This window comes from Haliotis rubra, unplaced genomic scaffold (genome assembly GCF_003918875.1).
Source record: "Haliotis rubra isolate DU_JTF1 unplaced genomic scaffold, ASM391887v1 Scf83, whole genome shotgun sequence".
NCBI lineage: Eukaryota > Metazoa > Mollusca > Gastropoda > Lepetellida > Haliotidae > Haliotis > Haliotis rubra.
The window spans coordinates 617,920-636,729 of record NW_025767557.1 but is presented as its reverse complement, the minus strand read 5'-3'; the positions used below and the strand labels follow the sequence as shown (position 1 = coordinate 636,729).

General features: G+C 41.4%; 1 protein-coding gene across 1 annotated transcript; it reads left to right on the top strand.

Annotated features, from left to right (window-relative positions):
- The first annotated feature begins 1,320 nt into the window (after positions 1-1,320).
- Positions 1,321-17,827, top strand: LOC124262285. Its single transcript, XM_046696771.1, is given in 15 exon segments — positions 1,321-1,382; positions 1,533-1,685; positions 2,443-2,492; positions 2,863-2,974; positions 4,432-4,602; positions 5,092-5,227; positions 5,501-5,596; positions 5,598-5,621; positions 7,797-8,180; positions 8,987-9,358; positions 10,741-10,860; positions 11,735-11,786; positions 13,249-13,398; positions 13,948-14,247; positions 15,680-17,827. Coding segments are annotated over 14 exon segments (2,283 nt in total). The 5' UTR covers positions 1,321-1,382; positions 1,533-1,650; the 3' UTR covers positions 15,961-17,827.
- The last annotated feature ends 983 nt before the right edge of the window (positions 17,828-18,810 follow it).

The following is an 18,810-nucleotide window of genomic DNA, read 5'->3' as shown; positions in this document are numbered from 1 at the left end:
GTTGATTTCGCTATATATCGGGGGTAGGCTTTACGCCCAATAGAGATATGAAGTTATATGTAATTGATCACGACTGTTGACACATATTTCGTAAAAACAGTATGATCGATAGGAGATTAGTGAGTTGATATATGTTAACACACACAAAATGCTAAAGATCGTTTTTACTTCACATTGAGAGTTAAAATTATAGATGATATGTCAGGCGTGAACTCATCAAGTGCTCCAATTTTTATAGTTCTTTTAACTTTCCATTTTATATTACAAACAAACATATTTACATGCATGTTCGAAGGTTTAGAAAAGGTATTCTTTATAGCATACGTAAGCGGTGGTATTTGGTTACAAAAAATACTCTCTCGTAGATCGACCGTCGTCACAAACAAATCCGGCTCCTTTCAATATTTTGATGAAAGTAAGCCCGACAAACTTTGAATTAGTTTCATGCAAAATAAAGTGATTGTAAAGTTATCTGCACACGTGATGTTTGAACATCTACGTTGGGTGTGTCAACGAGAACACGTGCGATGGAGCACTGTTTTCGTGTTTATCTGTTGACAGATTTCGAAAAAGGGATATTTTTTACCATCTGCGCCATGCGTTGATCAACTTGGTTAATGTTTTTTGGTTTTCCTTGCAAAGCTATTGAAGCTGAATATGTTGACATTCTCCAAAAATATTTTTCCGTTTTTCCGTTGTGCAGGTGGGTGACACAGAGTAACAACATTGTCGATAACGCGCTGGCAAATATACGTCGGTACTTTGCGCATGTTATTAACGGGGTGAGTAATTAACTTATAAATTAATTAATTAAAGTTTATGACCAATGTTACACTACTTACTCACTGTTCTGTTTTTATCGAGTAGTTTTTGAATAGTTATATATTTGCTAATAATTGCACGGATATATACTGAGCTGCTTTAGAAACGCAACATGTATGTTTCATTGCTTGGTCGAATTACATCGCGTCTGGAGCAACCTCTCAGCTTGTTCAGGTTGCCTGTTGTCGGGGTCGACGTGCGCTGACAACTCAGCGTGATATTTTCAAACACGCTGCTCCAGTTTTCTGACATGAAACTCAAAACATGTCTGATTAAGTTGAAGTTTAGGTAAACCTGTCCATAGATTGAGCAAAAGTTGTCTAGCTTAAAACGCCCTTTCTATAAACCTATATACAGACAGGGGAAACTTGTGTAAAGATAAAACATTGGAACAAAATATGAATTTTTGTTTAAATATCTAAAAATATAGCTGATCATTAGCCAGTTTCATTTTAATACCTATATTTAAGAATGATTGACAGGTTGATCTGCGGTACAAGGCAATGGAGGACGTGGATTTCAGGATCAATGTCCGGCTTATAGGCTACGTCATCGCTCAGGTACGTAATACACCCTTGAAAAGAGGATGAGTTTGCTTAAGGTGAATATTCTATGAAAAATAAGTCGCTTGATATTTTTTTCTCATAACGAAAAATAATTACTGCGAAATCCCTTTGCACTGACGAACACACCCTTTCTCTATACCCCAGACTGGAGTTGCCTCTCCGTGGACGGAGAAGACAAAGACGTTCAGGAACGGCCGCGAACATGTGAACGCTGACGACGTTCCTCGAGTCCCTGAAGACGTGGGTCACCAGCGTCCCCAACATGCCCCGCCATGACCACGTCATTCTGTTTACTGGGTAACAGTTTCTTTCGCTAATTATTCGATATGTTGTCCCTATTGGGTAACGTGAACACCCCTTTTATAGCGTGAGAAATCGCAATGAACACGAACGTCAGAAGACGTAAAATGTCCCAAAATGTCTTAACCGACGATAATACGAATGATTCGTGATTAGGTTAACTGTATTATTTTGGATGATTCAGTGTTCCTTCACTCCTTTTGAGTAATACATATGCCCAGTTGTATTCCATGTTCATTCAACAACTGAAACACGTCTCCGCACCTAGCAAGAAAGGTTCTCTTTCTAACTCCTTGATGGAGTTATTTATTACACTTCACAAAGGAGTGATACCATCTGGATGAGAGCTGAGAATGAGCACAGGTAAATTCATTTCCGTTTTCTTAGGTTCTTTTTCATAATTAAAACAAGTTTGTAGCTACAATGCAGTTGAATTACAAGGGTTATTCTGTCTCAAGGCATATGCAGGGATGGAAATACCTTTAAAATTGATAGTGTACTCCGGTTCAGTGGCACATGTAAACTCACTTGCCCTGATAATTTTTCCACTATACCGACCGTTTTCTTGTTGATTTTTAAATAAACAACATAATTAACATTGGAAAGTCAACTGGACACCGGTACAGTGTGATATACAAATTTGCTTGCCCGACAGAAAAAAACACTGGACTCGGACGTCGGGTAATGGGTTATTTCCACCCCTGAATATGTGGATTCATGAAATGCGCGATAAATTTAAATTTATTTTTTACAGGTATGACCTGTTCGGTGAAGACAGTGGCTTTAGCTCGAACTATACAACAGGTTAGCTCATGCACAAAGGCAACATTTATCTGCTTAAAATTTTCCGTTCTCCACGTTTAAATGTAAAACGTACGTCAACGCCGGGGAAAATGCAGTCACGATTAAATGCTAAAATATGTCCCATGGGTGCAAATGGGAAACAAGCGGTGAAAATATTGAGCAAAACATTCTACACAGCGTCAGAAGTACCGGTAATCTGTCTGCTGGTGTCACGAAGTGTGTGTACTCTTGGGTAGTGTGTCTGAACGGCTCATGGCCTGCTATAGCATAATTGTTTGTTATATTTTTGTCATGTTCATGTGAAATGTTACTTTTGCGGTTGTAAAACATAACATTTTTAAATATTAATATATTTTTTTATGTTCCTTAGGTTTGGCTTTTATTGGAACTATGTGTCAAGGTGAAGGTCGAAGTGTTTCCGTCGTTGAGGACCATGGGGGTTTCCAGAGTGTTGGTACAGCAGCTCACGAGCTGGGGCATAGGTCAGTTCTGCGAATATATTGTCATCGCACTCGTTTAATGTACAAATAACACATTTTGTTAAAAGTAGAAAGATGTCGGCATTTTTGGATGTTAATTTTGCCAAATGTTTATTTTTCATAATTGGCATAGATCGCACAGAGCGAAAAGAATTCAATTCTGAGGCGCCGCAATTTTAGGCCAATAGTTGCGGGCCTTAGGCACATAAGGAACCTATGAACGCAGGTTCGAAGCCCGGTTCGCCAAGGCTATGTTTCAATATTTGTCAGCACCCAGGTCTTGGGTCTCGCCAAAGAGGCAAACGTCTGAGACCGGCATCCCTTTGGTCTTTCATTCCACATTAGGTCGCCAATACTGTTAGAAGCGGCGTTAAACTCACTCACTCGATTTTAAATCATTACTGCCATGATTTTGTACTACCCATCAAAAGTTTAAACTCACTTAAAGCACTCACTTTATATGTGGTTACATCGGAGATGAATTTCTCCACTAACTTGGGTAACCAACAGCAAACCATATGCAGATGAATTGCACGTGAATCATGCATCAAATTACTGAAAACCATGTGCACGCATAGTGCATGTGAACAGCAGCGTTTAGGTGAAAGTTTTGTTATGAATTCGCCAATTTTCCCTGAGTTTCATCATTTATTGAACTCATAACAATAATCTTTTCAACGTTACGAATTTGTTTTACAATACATCAGTTCATGTGTAAACAGTTCCTTTAAAAAGTAAGGAATATTTTGCAAAAATTAGTTTTGAACAATTGACTGAAGTAAATGGCTACATTTATAATTAGACTAGTGAGTCTAAACATTTGATGGGTGGTATCTTTTGGTTTGCATTTTTGTTAACGACTGTTCATTTGGATATTCTGGAACATGTCTGATATTTTGCATGGATTGGATATTTTTAGACACAGATGCAGAACCACATTTTTGTTAACCAAATATTAACCGAAATCATGACAAAAATCATTTTGCAACGATACGAGTTTTGTTGCTTACAATTTCTTGTGAAACAAATTGAGTTTCGATAAAATCCCTGCCCATTTCCACGTCCAAACTAAATAATATAAGTTGGTCGGTCCATTTGAGCCACGGAATGTAGCATTGGCTACCTCTTTTTGACACACAATGCTTCTCTCAAGAGAGAGGAGAGGGACAGATTTTTGACCTCTTTATTTCTCTTGTATTGTGTAAATCGGGGCGGTGGGGTAGCCTAGTGGTTAAAGCGTTCGCTCGTCACGCCGAAGAATCGGGTTCGATTCCCTATATGGGCACAATGTGCGAAGCCCATTTCTGGTGTCCCCTGCCGTGATATTGCTGGAATACTGTGCTAAAAGCGGCGTAAATTGGAACTCACTCACTATTGTGTAAATCAGAAGCTAATATTTAAAAAAATATTTTCAATCATTTATATTACATTATTACATTATAATCATTTGTACTCTGCAGTCTAGGTGCCGAGCATGACGGACTGAACAACAGCTGCGCGCCGTCGGATCGATACCTCATGGCAGGGGCATCGTACAACGAAACTTCCGCGAATAAATATAATCCGTGGAGGTTCTCCCCGTGCAGCATCAACTACTTCAAAGTGTACATCGACAGCGTCATTAACAACGTGTAGGTTGTGTGCACTGCATAGTGACATTTACTACTTGTCGGGAACAATGTGCACGGAAACCCAGATATGCCAGTCAAACCTGATAGCTGTCTGTCAATCAAAGATCACGTGATGTACATGTCTCAACATGGACATTGTGACGGAATTGTTCGTATTATATGACTGATGTGTAGAATACCAGAACATTTCCTGATTTAATTGTAGACATGGATGTGGCATAATTAATCTTTCAATTGTTTTTACAAATTATTATATATCATCTTCTACAACAAGTAGGTGCTGTCAAATGCAGTACATCTTTTTCTATAATGAACATTCCTGTAAAACCAAAACTGAAACAAAATATCAACAAAAAATAAAATAAATCTACATTTCATCAAACTGTATAAATTACCATGGACAATATGTGTAATGAAACTTTAGAAAATTAAAGTGAAAAAACATAAAGTAAATTTGAAATAAAAAATCAGAAGCTTTTCTGTTTTCAGTAAGGAGTCGACGTGTTTCCGGTCAAAGCTAACTCCTATTGGGGTGCCTAACATCACAGGCGAGATGGCGGGCCAGCTCCTAGGGCCTGACGAGCAGTGTAGACACATATATGGACCTACCTCATACCTCTGCAGGGTAAGCAAATTCAAACCACGTTAGACCGTAACCTTGTCTGAAACCCGTTAGTCCGAAACCCGCTATTCTAGATTCTGTTGTATCGGAGCCTTTTAGAACGATTCTAGATCTGGAATCTAGATTCTGGTTCAAGTATATATTCTCAAATCTGTAATTATATATTCCTTTGATCCACCTTTGGTAGTTTTATTAGGATGCTTTTTCCTGTTTCCTTTATACAATATAATATACCTATTTGACGGCATTTCCTGACAGTATTTGTCTATTTGCCAGGGTGAAAATTTCGGCGACGCCACCGACATATGCCGCGCCATGTTTTGCCGGAACCCCAAAACAGCAAACAAGTGCGTTCTTCATTCTGCCGCAAGGGGGGACATCATGCGGTAACAAGAGGGTAGGTGAAATTACAGTGGCTGAGTGAGTGAGTTATGTTTAACGCCATTTGGAACAATACTTCAATTATTTCACATGCTGGAACCACTAGGCTGCCCCACCGCGTCTCTACTATGGGATACGATGATATGCAACCAACTGTGGTGAATGGCCTGACCTCACCAATTGTCAGGTTACCTTTTTACTGACTATAAAAGGTTGCTGGCGACCTATTTCTAACCTGGAATCCCAAAAGGTTTTCGTATGTAGGGTACTGTCTAAATTCCAGCTTCCAGTCTAACCCTTAAAACTTTCCTTTTCAAGAAGCAGTATGATAAAACATTATTTAACTGAACTCCTGTGTAGTGCATGCGCTGAGTAGCGGCAGCAGTCAATTTGCTCTGACAATTTTTGCACATTTCAATGGTTTATTCAAGTATCCTATTGCTATTTTTTGGCATGGATGCTTATCAACATGTGGACTACCAATTGTGAAATTTTCAGACGTTAAATGGACTTCGAAATGTGGATTTTCATCAAATTATCGTCAATATTTGTGTGTGTTTTCAACCTGCTGGGAGTGAACACCCAAGCGCACCTTTCAAATCTACAGAGTTACAAAGGCCAGTGACATTACACTGTTCAGCCACACCAGACCAGGGCTGTTGGTGAGATGCCAACCCTTACGCTTTAGGCGTAATTAATACCATTTTGACCAGTATATTACGCCATTACACTTAATCTGCGAAAATTACACTTTTCTACTCGTTTTACGAAAATTAATAAAGTGGGTAAAATTTCAAAGGGGAGTGTTTCGTAACGCACAGGTGAAGGGGTGCAGAAATGGCCTTGCATCGATAGGAATCGCTTACTCTTAGCATCGCACTCATTCCAATAAACTTGCAAGGAATTAAAGTATTTTGAGTCACATGACCAACAATTTTCAATGTATGGAGCTTCATAATGATTGGTCACATGTGTTTCTGTCTAGAATCTTCCTTTCGTGAAAACGTGTACCATGTTGAAGCGATCGGCAGACAAGTATTACACTTTTTAGGTCCAAATTACACTTTTTGACCTCTATTATTACACTTAGGCCCAAAATAGTGTTGGCATCTCTGCTGTTGGTGAGATCATCAACCCAAGCCTGATTGGAGAGACAATGAATCGTTACTCAACACGAATGAACTACTCAAGGCTGGATTTACTTCAACTAAAACCAAAAGCAGTCACACCAAGTTGTTACGTATGTAATACTTGTGATAAATGCGGAATAACAAAGCCATATCCCTATTGTCGAGGGAGGGGATACAGAGGAGGTAGGAAAGTACAGCATCGTATAAAAGTTGTCTCATCTTCATACAGACACAAAGCTACACCATGTACAAAACCTAAAGGTGTAAATTTTAGTGAGTGTGGACTTGAACAGTTCAGAGCACAAAATAAGAGCTTCCTATCACCTACAAAGTCCTGTGCTCTTTGACACCTTGCCGACATCATTGTTTAAATCCTGCTGTGATTCTTCTGGCCCTAGCTGTTACCTATATTCTGAACTCCTGCTTATGCGACGGTGTTGTGCCTGACAAGTTTAAGTTGGTTCTGGTAACCCCGCTTTTAAAGAAGCCTTCTCTAGATAGCACTGTAATGAAGAATTACAGACCTATTTCTAATCTCCCTTTGCTATCTCAAGTCCTCGAAATAATTATTGCATCTAGGCTTCAACAACATCTTAAAGACAATGAACTGCTGGAAGTATTTCAGTCTGCTTACAAACAGAAACACAGCACTGAGACCGCCCTTCTGTGTGTGCAGAATGACATTCTTCGGAGGATGGAGCACACAAATTGGGTTTAACGTGGTTCCGATCATACTTAGAAATCGTCATCTGCAGGTGCAAGTCGATGGCCATCAATCACCTGTGTCCAAGATGCAATTCGGTGTCCCGCAAGGCTCGGTTCTGGGACCCATGTTGTGTACTGTGTACACACTTCCCCTCGGTAACGTCATCAGGAGCCATTCCATTCCCTTCAAAATTTACGCAGATAACAGCCCAGTGTGCATCAGTGCAAAAGCATCCCAATTAATTGATCGGAAAACCCAGCTTGAGACCTGTATCACAGAGGTGCGCTCCTGGGTTAAGTCTAATTTTCTGAAAATGAATGACGAAAAAACCGAATTGATGATTATTGGCTCACAGCAACAACGACTGAAAGTTCGACCCCTCAGCATCACCATTGACGACAGCTCTCTCAGTCCCAGCTCAGCTGTGCGGAATCTGGGTGTGATGTTTGATCCATCCTTATCTCTTCAACCCCACGTGAGATCCCTCTGTCGTTCTGTCTCTTTCTGTCTCTACAATATCAGCAACATCAAGAAATATCTGACCGTGGATGGTCTGAAAACTCTTGTGAAAGCTAGTACCACATCCCGCCTTGATTACTGTAACTCGCTGCTTTATGGAACATCAAGCTCAAACATCAAACTCCTACAGCATCTACAGAACGGCTCTGCTCGTCTCATCACGGGTTCCGGGAAGCACTATGAAATCACACCAATGCTACGGGAGCTACATTGGCTTCCTGTACAGCAACGAGTCATCTATAAGCTGCTTTCTCTTACATATTCAGTCCTGAATGATCCCACTGCTCCTGAGTACCTAAGATGCCTAATTTCGTACAAAACTTCAAACAGAACTCTTCGATCCAGCAGTGCTTTGAATGATCTTGCCATCCCCAGAACCACCACTAAAATGGTGTTTTACAGTTGCAGCCCCAACGTTGTCATATGAGCGAAGTATTCTCAACCACGACGTTAAACCCAATTCCACCACCACCACTTGCCATGAGAGGCGAATAACGGGATCGGGTAGTCAGACATGCCGACGTGGTTGATGCCATCGTATCCCAAGGGCGATCTGGTGGTGGAGTCGCCATCGTCTACAAAAGCCAATTCCCAAAATGTTACCTCTCATCGTTATAAAAGTTCCATGGATGTAACTCTCAGCAATAACTATGAAATGGTACTTGTTGTGGCTGTGTACAGACCACCTCCAACATCTAAAAACAACATTACTTTCTCTACATTCATAACAGATTTCTCTGATCTGTTAGAATCTGCTTCAAACTGCAGTGGTCAAATGATGATAGCAGGAGATTTTAACATTCATGTTGATGATACTACACACAAGCAGGCAGAGCAATTCATGGAAATGCTGTATGCATTTGGACTGAAACAACATGTGAGTGGACCGACTCATGCTGGTGGTCACACCTTAGATCTGATAATCACTAAGGAAACAGATGATCTGATACGTTCAGTGGACCGACTCATGCTGGGACAGAAGATCACATGATATCCGATCACCATTCTCTCTTTGTTACTTTGAAGTGTGAGAGACCGAACACTGTCTACAAAGATATTATAAACAGGAAACTAAAACAAGTTGATATTGCCCAGTTTGATGGTGATGTTGCTGACTCTAATGTCAGTGGAAAAATAGCATGTTGTCAATCTGTAAATGCTATGGTTGATGAGTTTGATTCCATCGTTACTTCACTGTTAGACAATCAAGCTCCTCTAATCAAGAAGCGAGTTGTCATGAGGCCTAACACAAAGTGGATGTCTCCAGAAATCCAGACTGCTAAGCATGAAAAGCGCAAGGCAGAGATGAGATGGAGGAACGATAGACTTGAGATCAGTCGTCAAATCTACAAACAGAAAAGAAACAAACTCACAAATCTTATCAGAGAGGCCAAAAGAGTGAGTGAGTGAGTTTAGTTTTACGCCGCACTCAGCAATATTCCAGCTATATGGCGGCGGTTTGTAAATAATCGAGTCTGGACCAGACAATCCAGTGATCAACAGCATGAGCATCGATCTGCGCAATTGGGAACCGATGACATGTGTCAACCAAGTCAGCGAGCCTGACCACCCGATCCCGTTAGTCGCATTTACGACAAGCATAGTCGCCTTTTATGACAAGAATGGGTTGCAGAGGCCAAAAGAAGTGATATCAACACTAAAATAACTGACAATAAACACAATCCAAAAGAACTTTTAAAAATAGCAAACAAGTTACTAAAGCCTCATTGTCACATATCCTTTCCTTCCGCTGCTGAGTGTGAAGTAAGGGCAGGCAACTTCGCTTCCTTTTTTCTGGATAAAGTCCAAACCCTTCGGGAATCTCTCTCTTTATCACCCTCGGATTTCACGGCACTGGATCATGACCAACAGTTCACTGGCACCGAGCTTTGTCGTTTCCGTCCCCTTACAGTGTCCGAGTGTTCAAACATCATCAAGAAATCACCTACAAAGTCCTGTGCTCTTGACACCTTGCCGACATCACTGTTTAAATCCTGCTGTGATTCTCTGGCCCCAGCTGTTACCTATATTCTGAACTCCTGCTTATGCGACGGTGTTGTGCCTGACAAGTTCAAGTTGGTTCTGGTAACCCCGCTTTTAAAGAAGCCTTCTCTAGATAGCACTGTAATGAAGAATTACAGACCTATTTCTAATCTCCCTTTCCTATCTAAAGTCCTCGAAAATATCATTGCATCCAGGCTTCAACAACATCTTAAAGACAATGAACTGCTGGAAGTATTTCAGTCTGCTTACAAACAGAAACACTGCACTGAGACCGCCCTTCTGTGCGTGCAAAATGACATTGCCAAAAGCCTAGACGACCAAGAACTGTTACTGCTGGTGTTATTGGACATGTCCGCTGCTTTTGATACCGTGGACCACAATGTCCTTCTTCGGAGGATGGAGCACACACTAGGCATTACGGGTACCGCTCTTGAGTGGTTCCGATCATACTTAGGAAATCGTCATCTGCAGGTGCAAGTCGATGGCCATCGATCACCTGTGTCCAAGATGCAATTCGGTGTCCCGCAAGGCTCGGTTCTGGGACCCATGTTGTTTACTGTGTACACACTTCCCCTCGGTAACGTCATCAGGAGCCATTCCATTCCCTTCAAAACTTACGCAGATGACAGCCCAGTGTACATCAGTGCAAAAGCATCCCAATTAAGTGATCGGAAAACCCAGCTAGAGACCTGTATCGCAGAGGTGCGCTCCTGGGTTAAGTCCAATTTTCTGAAAATGAATGACGAAAAACCGAATTCATGATTATTGGCTCACAGCAACAACGACTGAAAGTCCCACCCCTCAGCATCACCATTGACGACAGCTCTGTCAGTCCCAGCTCAGCTATGCGGAATCTCGGTGTGATGTTTGATCCATCCTCTTCTTTCCAACCCCACGTGAGATCCCTCTGTCGTTCTATCTCTTTCTGTCTCTACAATATCAGCAACATCAAGAAATATCTGACTGTGGATTGTCTGAAAACTCTTGTGCAAGCTAGTATCACATCCCGCCTTGATTACTGTAACTCGCTGCTTTATTGAACATCAAGCTCAAACATCAAACTCCTACAGCATCTACAGAACAGCTCTGCTCGTCTCATCACGGGTTCCAGGAAGCACTATGAAATCACACCAATCCTGCGGGAGCTACATTGGCTTCCTGTACAGCAACGAGTCACCTATAAGCTGCTTTCTCTTACATATTCAGTCCTGAATGATCCCACTGCTCCTGAGTATCTAAGATGCCTAATTTCGTACAAAACTTCAAACAGAACTCTTCGATCCAGCAGTGCTTTGAATGATCTTGCCATCCCCAGAACCACCACTAAAATGGTGTTTTACAGTTGCAGCCCCAGCGTTGTGGAATGAACTTCCAGCTGAACTGAAAAGTGCAAAATCAAGGGATTCATTCCAAAAAAACTTAAAACACACCTATTCAAACAATATTTTAGCTTTGAATCCTCCCCCCCCCCATATTCAGCATCTTAGCTTTTACTGTCTTTTTAAGCATTACTGTTTTGTTTTTGTTTTTTTCTAATCATTGTGTAATTTTTCTGTAAAGCGCCACTGAGCAGAAAATAACCTGGATATTAGGCGCTATACAAATAAATTGTCATTCATTCATTCATTGGAAATATGTATCCATGTCAACGCCATGCCAGGAGCAACCACCTGGTGATTGGATATAGGGCGCTATACAAATGGACTTATTATTATTTTTTAATGTTGACTTAATGTACTTCCGTGAACTATTTTCTTCGTGATGTTGCAGTGGTGTGTGGAAGGACGGTGTGTTGGTCATGTCGACGCTCCCCACAGGCTAGGTAAGTAGACAGGTGTGAGGACACGACACGAAATTGTGGATTAAGGATCAGTTTGTCACAAGTCATCAATGTAATCTCCCCATCTTTGACTGATGGATCACGTACCCCAAACCGACCCCCAACCACCCGGACCCTCCAATCCCGGACCTCCATCACCCAAAACCAACACCCCTGAAGATCCACGTTAGAATTGATCTTCAGTAACCCATGTTTGTCGTAAGAGGCGACTAACGGAATCGGGTGGTCAGGTTCGGTGACTTAGTTGACACACGTCATCGTGTCCCAAATGTTTAGATCGATGCTCAAGCTGTTGGTCACTGGATTGTGTGGTCCAGACTCGATTGTTTACAGAGCAGTGTCATATAGCTGAGTGCGGCGTAAAATAACAAAGAAACAACACCCCCAACCCCAGTCATCACTAACGCATACACCTTGGTCCATTACCGCTGCGTGTATACATGCGCGGATCTACACATGGAAATAAAAAGCAAATATATTTTCAGGTTTCTTTTTCCTTTTCGTGATATGCACGTGTCAACTTTTAACACCACCACTGAAAACAGTCAAAAACTGTAACTGCGCAGTCTGCATGAGGTTTTCTTACCGTGACTTTGAGCCATATTTTTAGCAGAATTTTCGATAAAAGTACTGGGTGATCTGTAAAAATGACATATATTCCCCATGGGAAGATTGTGGTTGAATCCATGGCAGTAAACATTAGTGATTATTGATCACTAATCGCATGATTGTGTGATCTATGTGTGGGGGATAAACTATATCATCTTACAAATGTTAGTTTTAGGGCCTGTTCGATTATTGCGAAACTGGTTTTGGTTTCTGAAACTGGTTTCTCCTGTTATTAACGAGTGTCTAGTTTCGGATACATCGTTTCAAAGTGAAACTAAATTCTATTTTTATATACGAGTGGATGGTTTCACCATCCGGTTTCAAAATGGATTCCCCAAAATGTCCCAGCTACTATATATGTGGAATGAATTTGATTGCAGCATATTTTTTTTATTTATTTAACAGTTAATTAACAAATAATAAAGAGATAAGATGCTTTTGGAGGTACATATTTGCGTATAATTATACTGTTACAAGTAATTATATGTATACAATTTACATAAAATAGTCATGTTCAGTAGCCTGGGGTTTTGAATAATATTTTCCTAGTTCTCAGTTGATTTTTATCATTATTTTGGTTACAGAAACTGCTGCTCTATTTTGCCACCAAGATCAGCTGAACTTGGCGCTTGCAAATGCAGCTCGGCCTGGTGGTTTCCGCCATGTTTGTTATGAGAGAACGCGAAACCGAAACTGCGAAACCTGCCTCGGAGATGGTTTCGAAGTTTCAGAACCCAGTTTTTGGTTTCGACATAATCGAGCGCATGGTTTTCCAGAAACCAAAACCTGTTTAGCATAATCGAATAGGCCCTACTGTATCATAAACCTGTTTCAGCCGGATGTCCATTCGGTGACCAGACTGGCGTGGTGTCCGGGGGCAAGACATGTAAACAGATTGTCGCAGAGGCTTCTGGGTACTGCTACGTGAAGGACTTCCGGACACGTTGTTGTTCCTCATGCGACGGCATCAACTCCAGAGTGTATGGTAGGCACAGAGCAACATCACTGAACAAAACACCACTGTTTGGTGTTGTCAAGCATTACCGTCCATCTACACATATTTAGTATGTGCAGATGTAGTGAGTGAGTGAGTATGTTTTCACACCGCTTTTAGCGATATTCTAGCAATATCACGACGGAGAACTCCAGAAATTGGCTTCACACATTGTACCCATGTGAGAAATCGAGTCTGTGTCTTCGGCGTAACGAGCGAACGCTTTAACCACTCGGCTATCCCACCGCTCTGCTACCCACTGACGAGTGAAGATCCGGATTAGAATTGATGTTCAGCAACCCACACTTGCCATGAGAGGCGAATAACGGGATCGGGTAGTCAGACATGCCGACGTGGTTGATGCCATCGTATCCCAATAGATCGATGCTCACGATATCAACTACTGATGTCAGAATAGATTACGTACAGGTCGCCGTCATACAGCTGGAATATTGCTGAGTTCGGCTTCAAACAACAAACAAACCAATTTAGTAAGTGAGAGTGTCAAATGTGTCTCTGAATCCAGCCTTGTCTCCCTAGGGTGCGAGTACGGAGACCGTGTGTTGGACTGTCAGCCAGATTACTGCGGACGCAAGTTCAAAGACGGGACATTGTACAATACCGATTGCTGTGGCACATGCAACTACGCCCCGCCCACAACAACGCCAGACCCGAGACTCACTTCCACACCGGAAGTCCGATGTCGGGACCAATCAGAGATCGAGAGTATCACGTGTCCAGATTATGTGGCGTCAGCAGGCAAATACACGTGTTACCGGACCGATGTCTATAACGCGTGTTGCCGCACGTGCGAGGAGGTGAAAACAGTGTCGGCACCCAGTAAGTTCATGTCTTTCAAAGAAAGTGTTGTTTTTTTCCCATTTCTATCAACGAATACTCCTGTCTGTCTCTCTCTCTATTACTATATAGTACAACCTACTATTCCAAACATGATGCAATTTGGAAGCTCATAGGGCTATAGGCCAAGACAAGACAAGATTTTTATTAGGTCAAAGACCAATACAATATAAATACATGTATATTGAATATTCGCCTGTATAGGGATTCGCGGGGAGTTTCTCTACAGTTGTCTTTAAAAGAAACCCCAAGTTTTTAATATTATTTTCTTAATATGAAAAGGTATTTTAACATTATGTTCAAAATGACCATGTAATAATAATTCAGTGTATGAAATAAGCCAAAACCCAGCCAGACATCTGGGCTGGTAACTTCAAAAACTTACCAGCCCAGAAGAGATTTAACCAGTCCTTCTTTAATACTAAATAGACAGTGCCAGTGGACACGTTATCTGAATATTTTTGTCACCCGTCCATCGGGCTGGTTAGCTGTAAAATTAGACCGTCCGGCAGATATCTAGCCCGTCTCGGGCGGTCGGACGGGCCTTATTTCATACACTGGTAATATGTACTTCAAAAACTCTTCATCGTTATTGGTTCTGAAATTCAAATCAGCTATCCCAAGCCATCACATTAGGTATATCTATATTTATATGTATTGGGTACTTGTTTCTTGGTACGTAAGACCACAGCTTTCAATAGAGATTTATTATAGAGTTCTAATCGTAATTTATGGCTAGATTGTCTAAACTTGCTAACAGCTGAAGGGATGGTGTAACTCCAGCTGATGTCCATGCAGGAAGCCAATGTACTGTAAGTCCCCATGGTCTCCAGTATTGTGATCTAACTTCAGCAATATATAGCCTGTTTTGATATTGTAATGTCCTCTGTAGTTAAAATAGTTTAAATTTACCGTCTAGTTACATATTCATAATTGTGATAATCTAGTTGTTTTACTGTCCTTTGCTGACAGGTGTTTTATACTTTACATGTATTATGGCGAATTGAAACTTGTTTTAGGCACGATATGGCTGAAATATTGCCGATGTGACTGTATATCTAAACTCACTCACTCACTAAACGTTTCTGACATTTGCTTCAAACACGGTTTACCGATTTTCATGCAGACTTAGATCGTAGGCGGATTCAAAAAAATTCAAAGGATGTGTGTGTGTGTGTTTGTGTGTGTGTGAGTGTGTGAGGAGAGAGAGAGAGAGAGAGAGAGAGAGAGAGAGAGAGAGAGAGAGAGAGAGAGAGAGAGAGAGAGAGAGAGAGAGAGCGAGAGAGAGAGAGAGAGAGAGACCCCTCCCTCTGGATATGCCACTGTAGATTGAATCCTTTTTGGGGGAACACATTAAAGTTATCAACTGCACATAAATTTACGTTCATCTATGATATCTTGTTCTCTACCTCAGGTTGCCCGTGGGGTGACAGGGACCCTGGCCAGTGCCAACAGTTGGCTGAAAACGTTATAAGCACATGTCCCAGGGACATGTCTAGCTCGTGCTGTGAGACATGTGACGTCATCTTCAAACGGACCAATCCGACATCGTCATTCATGGAAACTTCCACATCAACATCACGTGATCCCACAGGAGGGAGTTCAGAACTGTGCTCACTGTCCTTCCTTTGTGCTCTTCCAAACGTCATTTTGTTTGTGTGTGCAGCAATTATTAGACTCGTGAGGCATTTATGATACTAGCTCATATTTTATGTAAACACACATTGAGACTTATCAACATCTCTATTTTTTAAGATACTTTCTCAATGATATACCATACCCTCACAATTCCCACATAAATACCCAATGCCAAGGTCATGTACAGCAAGATCCCGTCACCGAAAGGTCGTTTCCGGTTTACGTCGCTACCGATGTATGCAATAAACAAGGGGTAATGTAAACGTCATCAGGGTACCAGGAAGTGATAGCCGCCTTCCGCCTAGGCCGACGCACCATCGGCTAGTGACGCGTATTTCATTGACAGGGTGTCTTGTGAGGTACAATAACCCACAGGTGTCGTCTATGTTTGAGTGAGTGAGTATGGCTTACCGCCGCTTTTAGCAATATTCCAGCAATATCACGGCGGAAGACACCAGAAATGGGCTTCACACATTGTACCCATGTGGGGAATCGAACCCGGGTCTTCGGCGTGACGAGCCAACGCTTTAACCACTAGACTACCCCACCGCCCCGTCTATGTTTGAAAGGAACGTACAATACCCCAAACAGGTAAGCATGGCTAGTGTTCTCATGTTGTTGGTGTTTTTTAATTATCTCTATGCTTCGGCTGCTATTTAAATCGAGTGAGTGAGTATGGTTTTACACCGCTTTTAGCAATATTGCAGCAATATCACGGCGGGGGCACCACACATTGTACCCATGTGGGGAATAGAACTGTAATTCGGCGTGGCGACCGGTACTTTAACCATAAGGCTATCTACCCCACTATTTAGGTCGAATTATGATTCGGGATGATAGATACCAAGACAAAGAGAATGACATATATATCAGACATAAATTGTGTATTGAACTTCAGTTTTACAAGATAGTTGTCATGACATTAATATACCAGTATCTTTACGATTTCAAATTTCAGATGTAGTTTATTGTTTATTCTTTTCTTTGTTTTAGAAAAATCAAGATGTGTCACATGAATTACGTAGTTATTTTTACGGGATTCAGCGTGCGTTCGGAGACTACTCCACAAACCTCGCCCCGATGTTAACAAGATTAGCTAATGAAGATTGTTATTCAACCGTTTGCTCAAAAAGATGTGATATATGTGTTTCTGTTGAATGTGTGCTCGTAACTGGTTATTGATGGCTTCCAGAATTTGTTACACTGAATACTCAACTCAACTTGTTTTTATTAAAACAAAATTCAATCCACTATAATTAATTTACCGTTGATCGTAAAGCAACAGGTTGTCGGCAACAAGTGTCAGTTAATAACGTTGTATGAAGTATGTTTCCTTTATGAGAAAAGGGAGACTCAGAATAGGGTGTTTTTGATTAAGACCTATTTTTGTTCCAATTTAACATTTAATACAGGTTTTGTTATTTAACTAGGAAACGAAACGTGAGTTTAGAAGCAATGTTGTGATCAAATGGAGAGACATGTTCATTTTATTACTTGACGCAGTACTTCATCAAGGCGTGAGTGAGTTTAGTTTTACGCCGCTTGTAGCAATATTCCAGCAATATCACGGCCGTGGACACCAGAAATGGGCTTCACATTTTGAACCCATGTGGGGAATCGAACCCGGGTCTTCGGCGTGACGAGCCAACGCTTTAACCACTGGGTTACCCCACCGCCCCTACTTCATCAAGGATGAAAGAGAAGGGGGGTATCTGATCGTGAACATGATTGGCGTCTTTGGAGAATGTGTTGTGCTGACATAGTTTTCAGAGAAAAATAAATGTATGACTTGATGCAGTGACTTATAAATAGCAGTAACCCCGTGCTTTCTTTTTTGTTCGAATTGTGTGTAATCACGACACCCTGTCTGGCTGTCAAGTGATTTGTTTTGCTACCAACATAATAAATATTTTCCATTTTGTAACTTGCTGTTTTCGTTTTGTGCGTGAATCAAGGATCAAGTAAAGAGAGAACCGTGAGGGATTAATATTGTCAAGTCGTGTCCGGGACCCGCGTGGAACCCTAAACGACATGACAGTGAGTGAGTGAGTTGGATTTAACACCGCTTTGATCAGTATTCCAGTTACATCACGACGTGTCAGCTTCATGTGATGGAGTGAGTGAGGTGATGCTGGTCTCCAACTTCTACACCTTAGGTGAAATAATAATGATAATACTAGTACATGTATTTATAAGGCGCCAAACTCCACTCACTAGGTGAATACTAATAGTGCTAACAACCTGATTAGTATTATCCGGGATAATCCAAGCTGCCTTTGAGGCGCTAGAAGGTTAATAGTCACATAGTCACGTGACTATCCCACCGCCACCATTTCCTGAACAGGTGAAATCCATACAATGTCGGACGACGGATGATTGTTCCTTTGTTGTTTTACGCCGCACTCAGCAATACTCCAGCTATATGGCCGAGCTCTGTAAATAATCAAGTCTGGACCAGACAATCCAGTGATCAACAACATGAGCATCGATCTGAGCAACTGGGATACTGCGACATGTGTAAACCTGGTCAGCGAGCCTGACCATTCGATCCCATTAGTCGCCGACAAGTATGGGTTGCTGAAACCAATTCGTCTTGGATCTTCACGGGTGGTAAGAGAGGAGAGCCGAATTTAGGATGCGAGAAAAGACTTTACCCGTTTACATCAAATAATATCTAGCAGTAAAGTGTAAGTTTCAACCAATATTTCACTCACTCTCTTTACATTCACTTTATCCGTGACGTAACCTCTCGGATGCAGATTCAGTAAAACAGCAAACTTCCTGCATCATTAAGCAAAATCTCCCAGTTGTACCAGGAACCACACGCCCAAAATATCTTTATTTTCACCACAGCAATACTCCAGTTATATGGCGACGGTCTGTAAATAATCGAGTCTGGACCACACA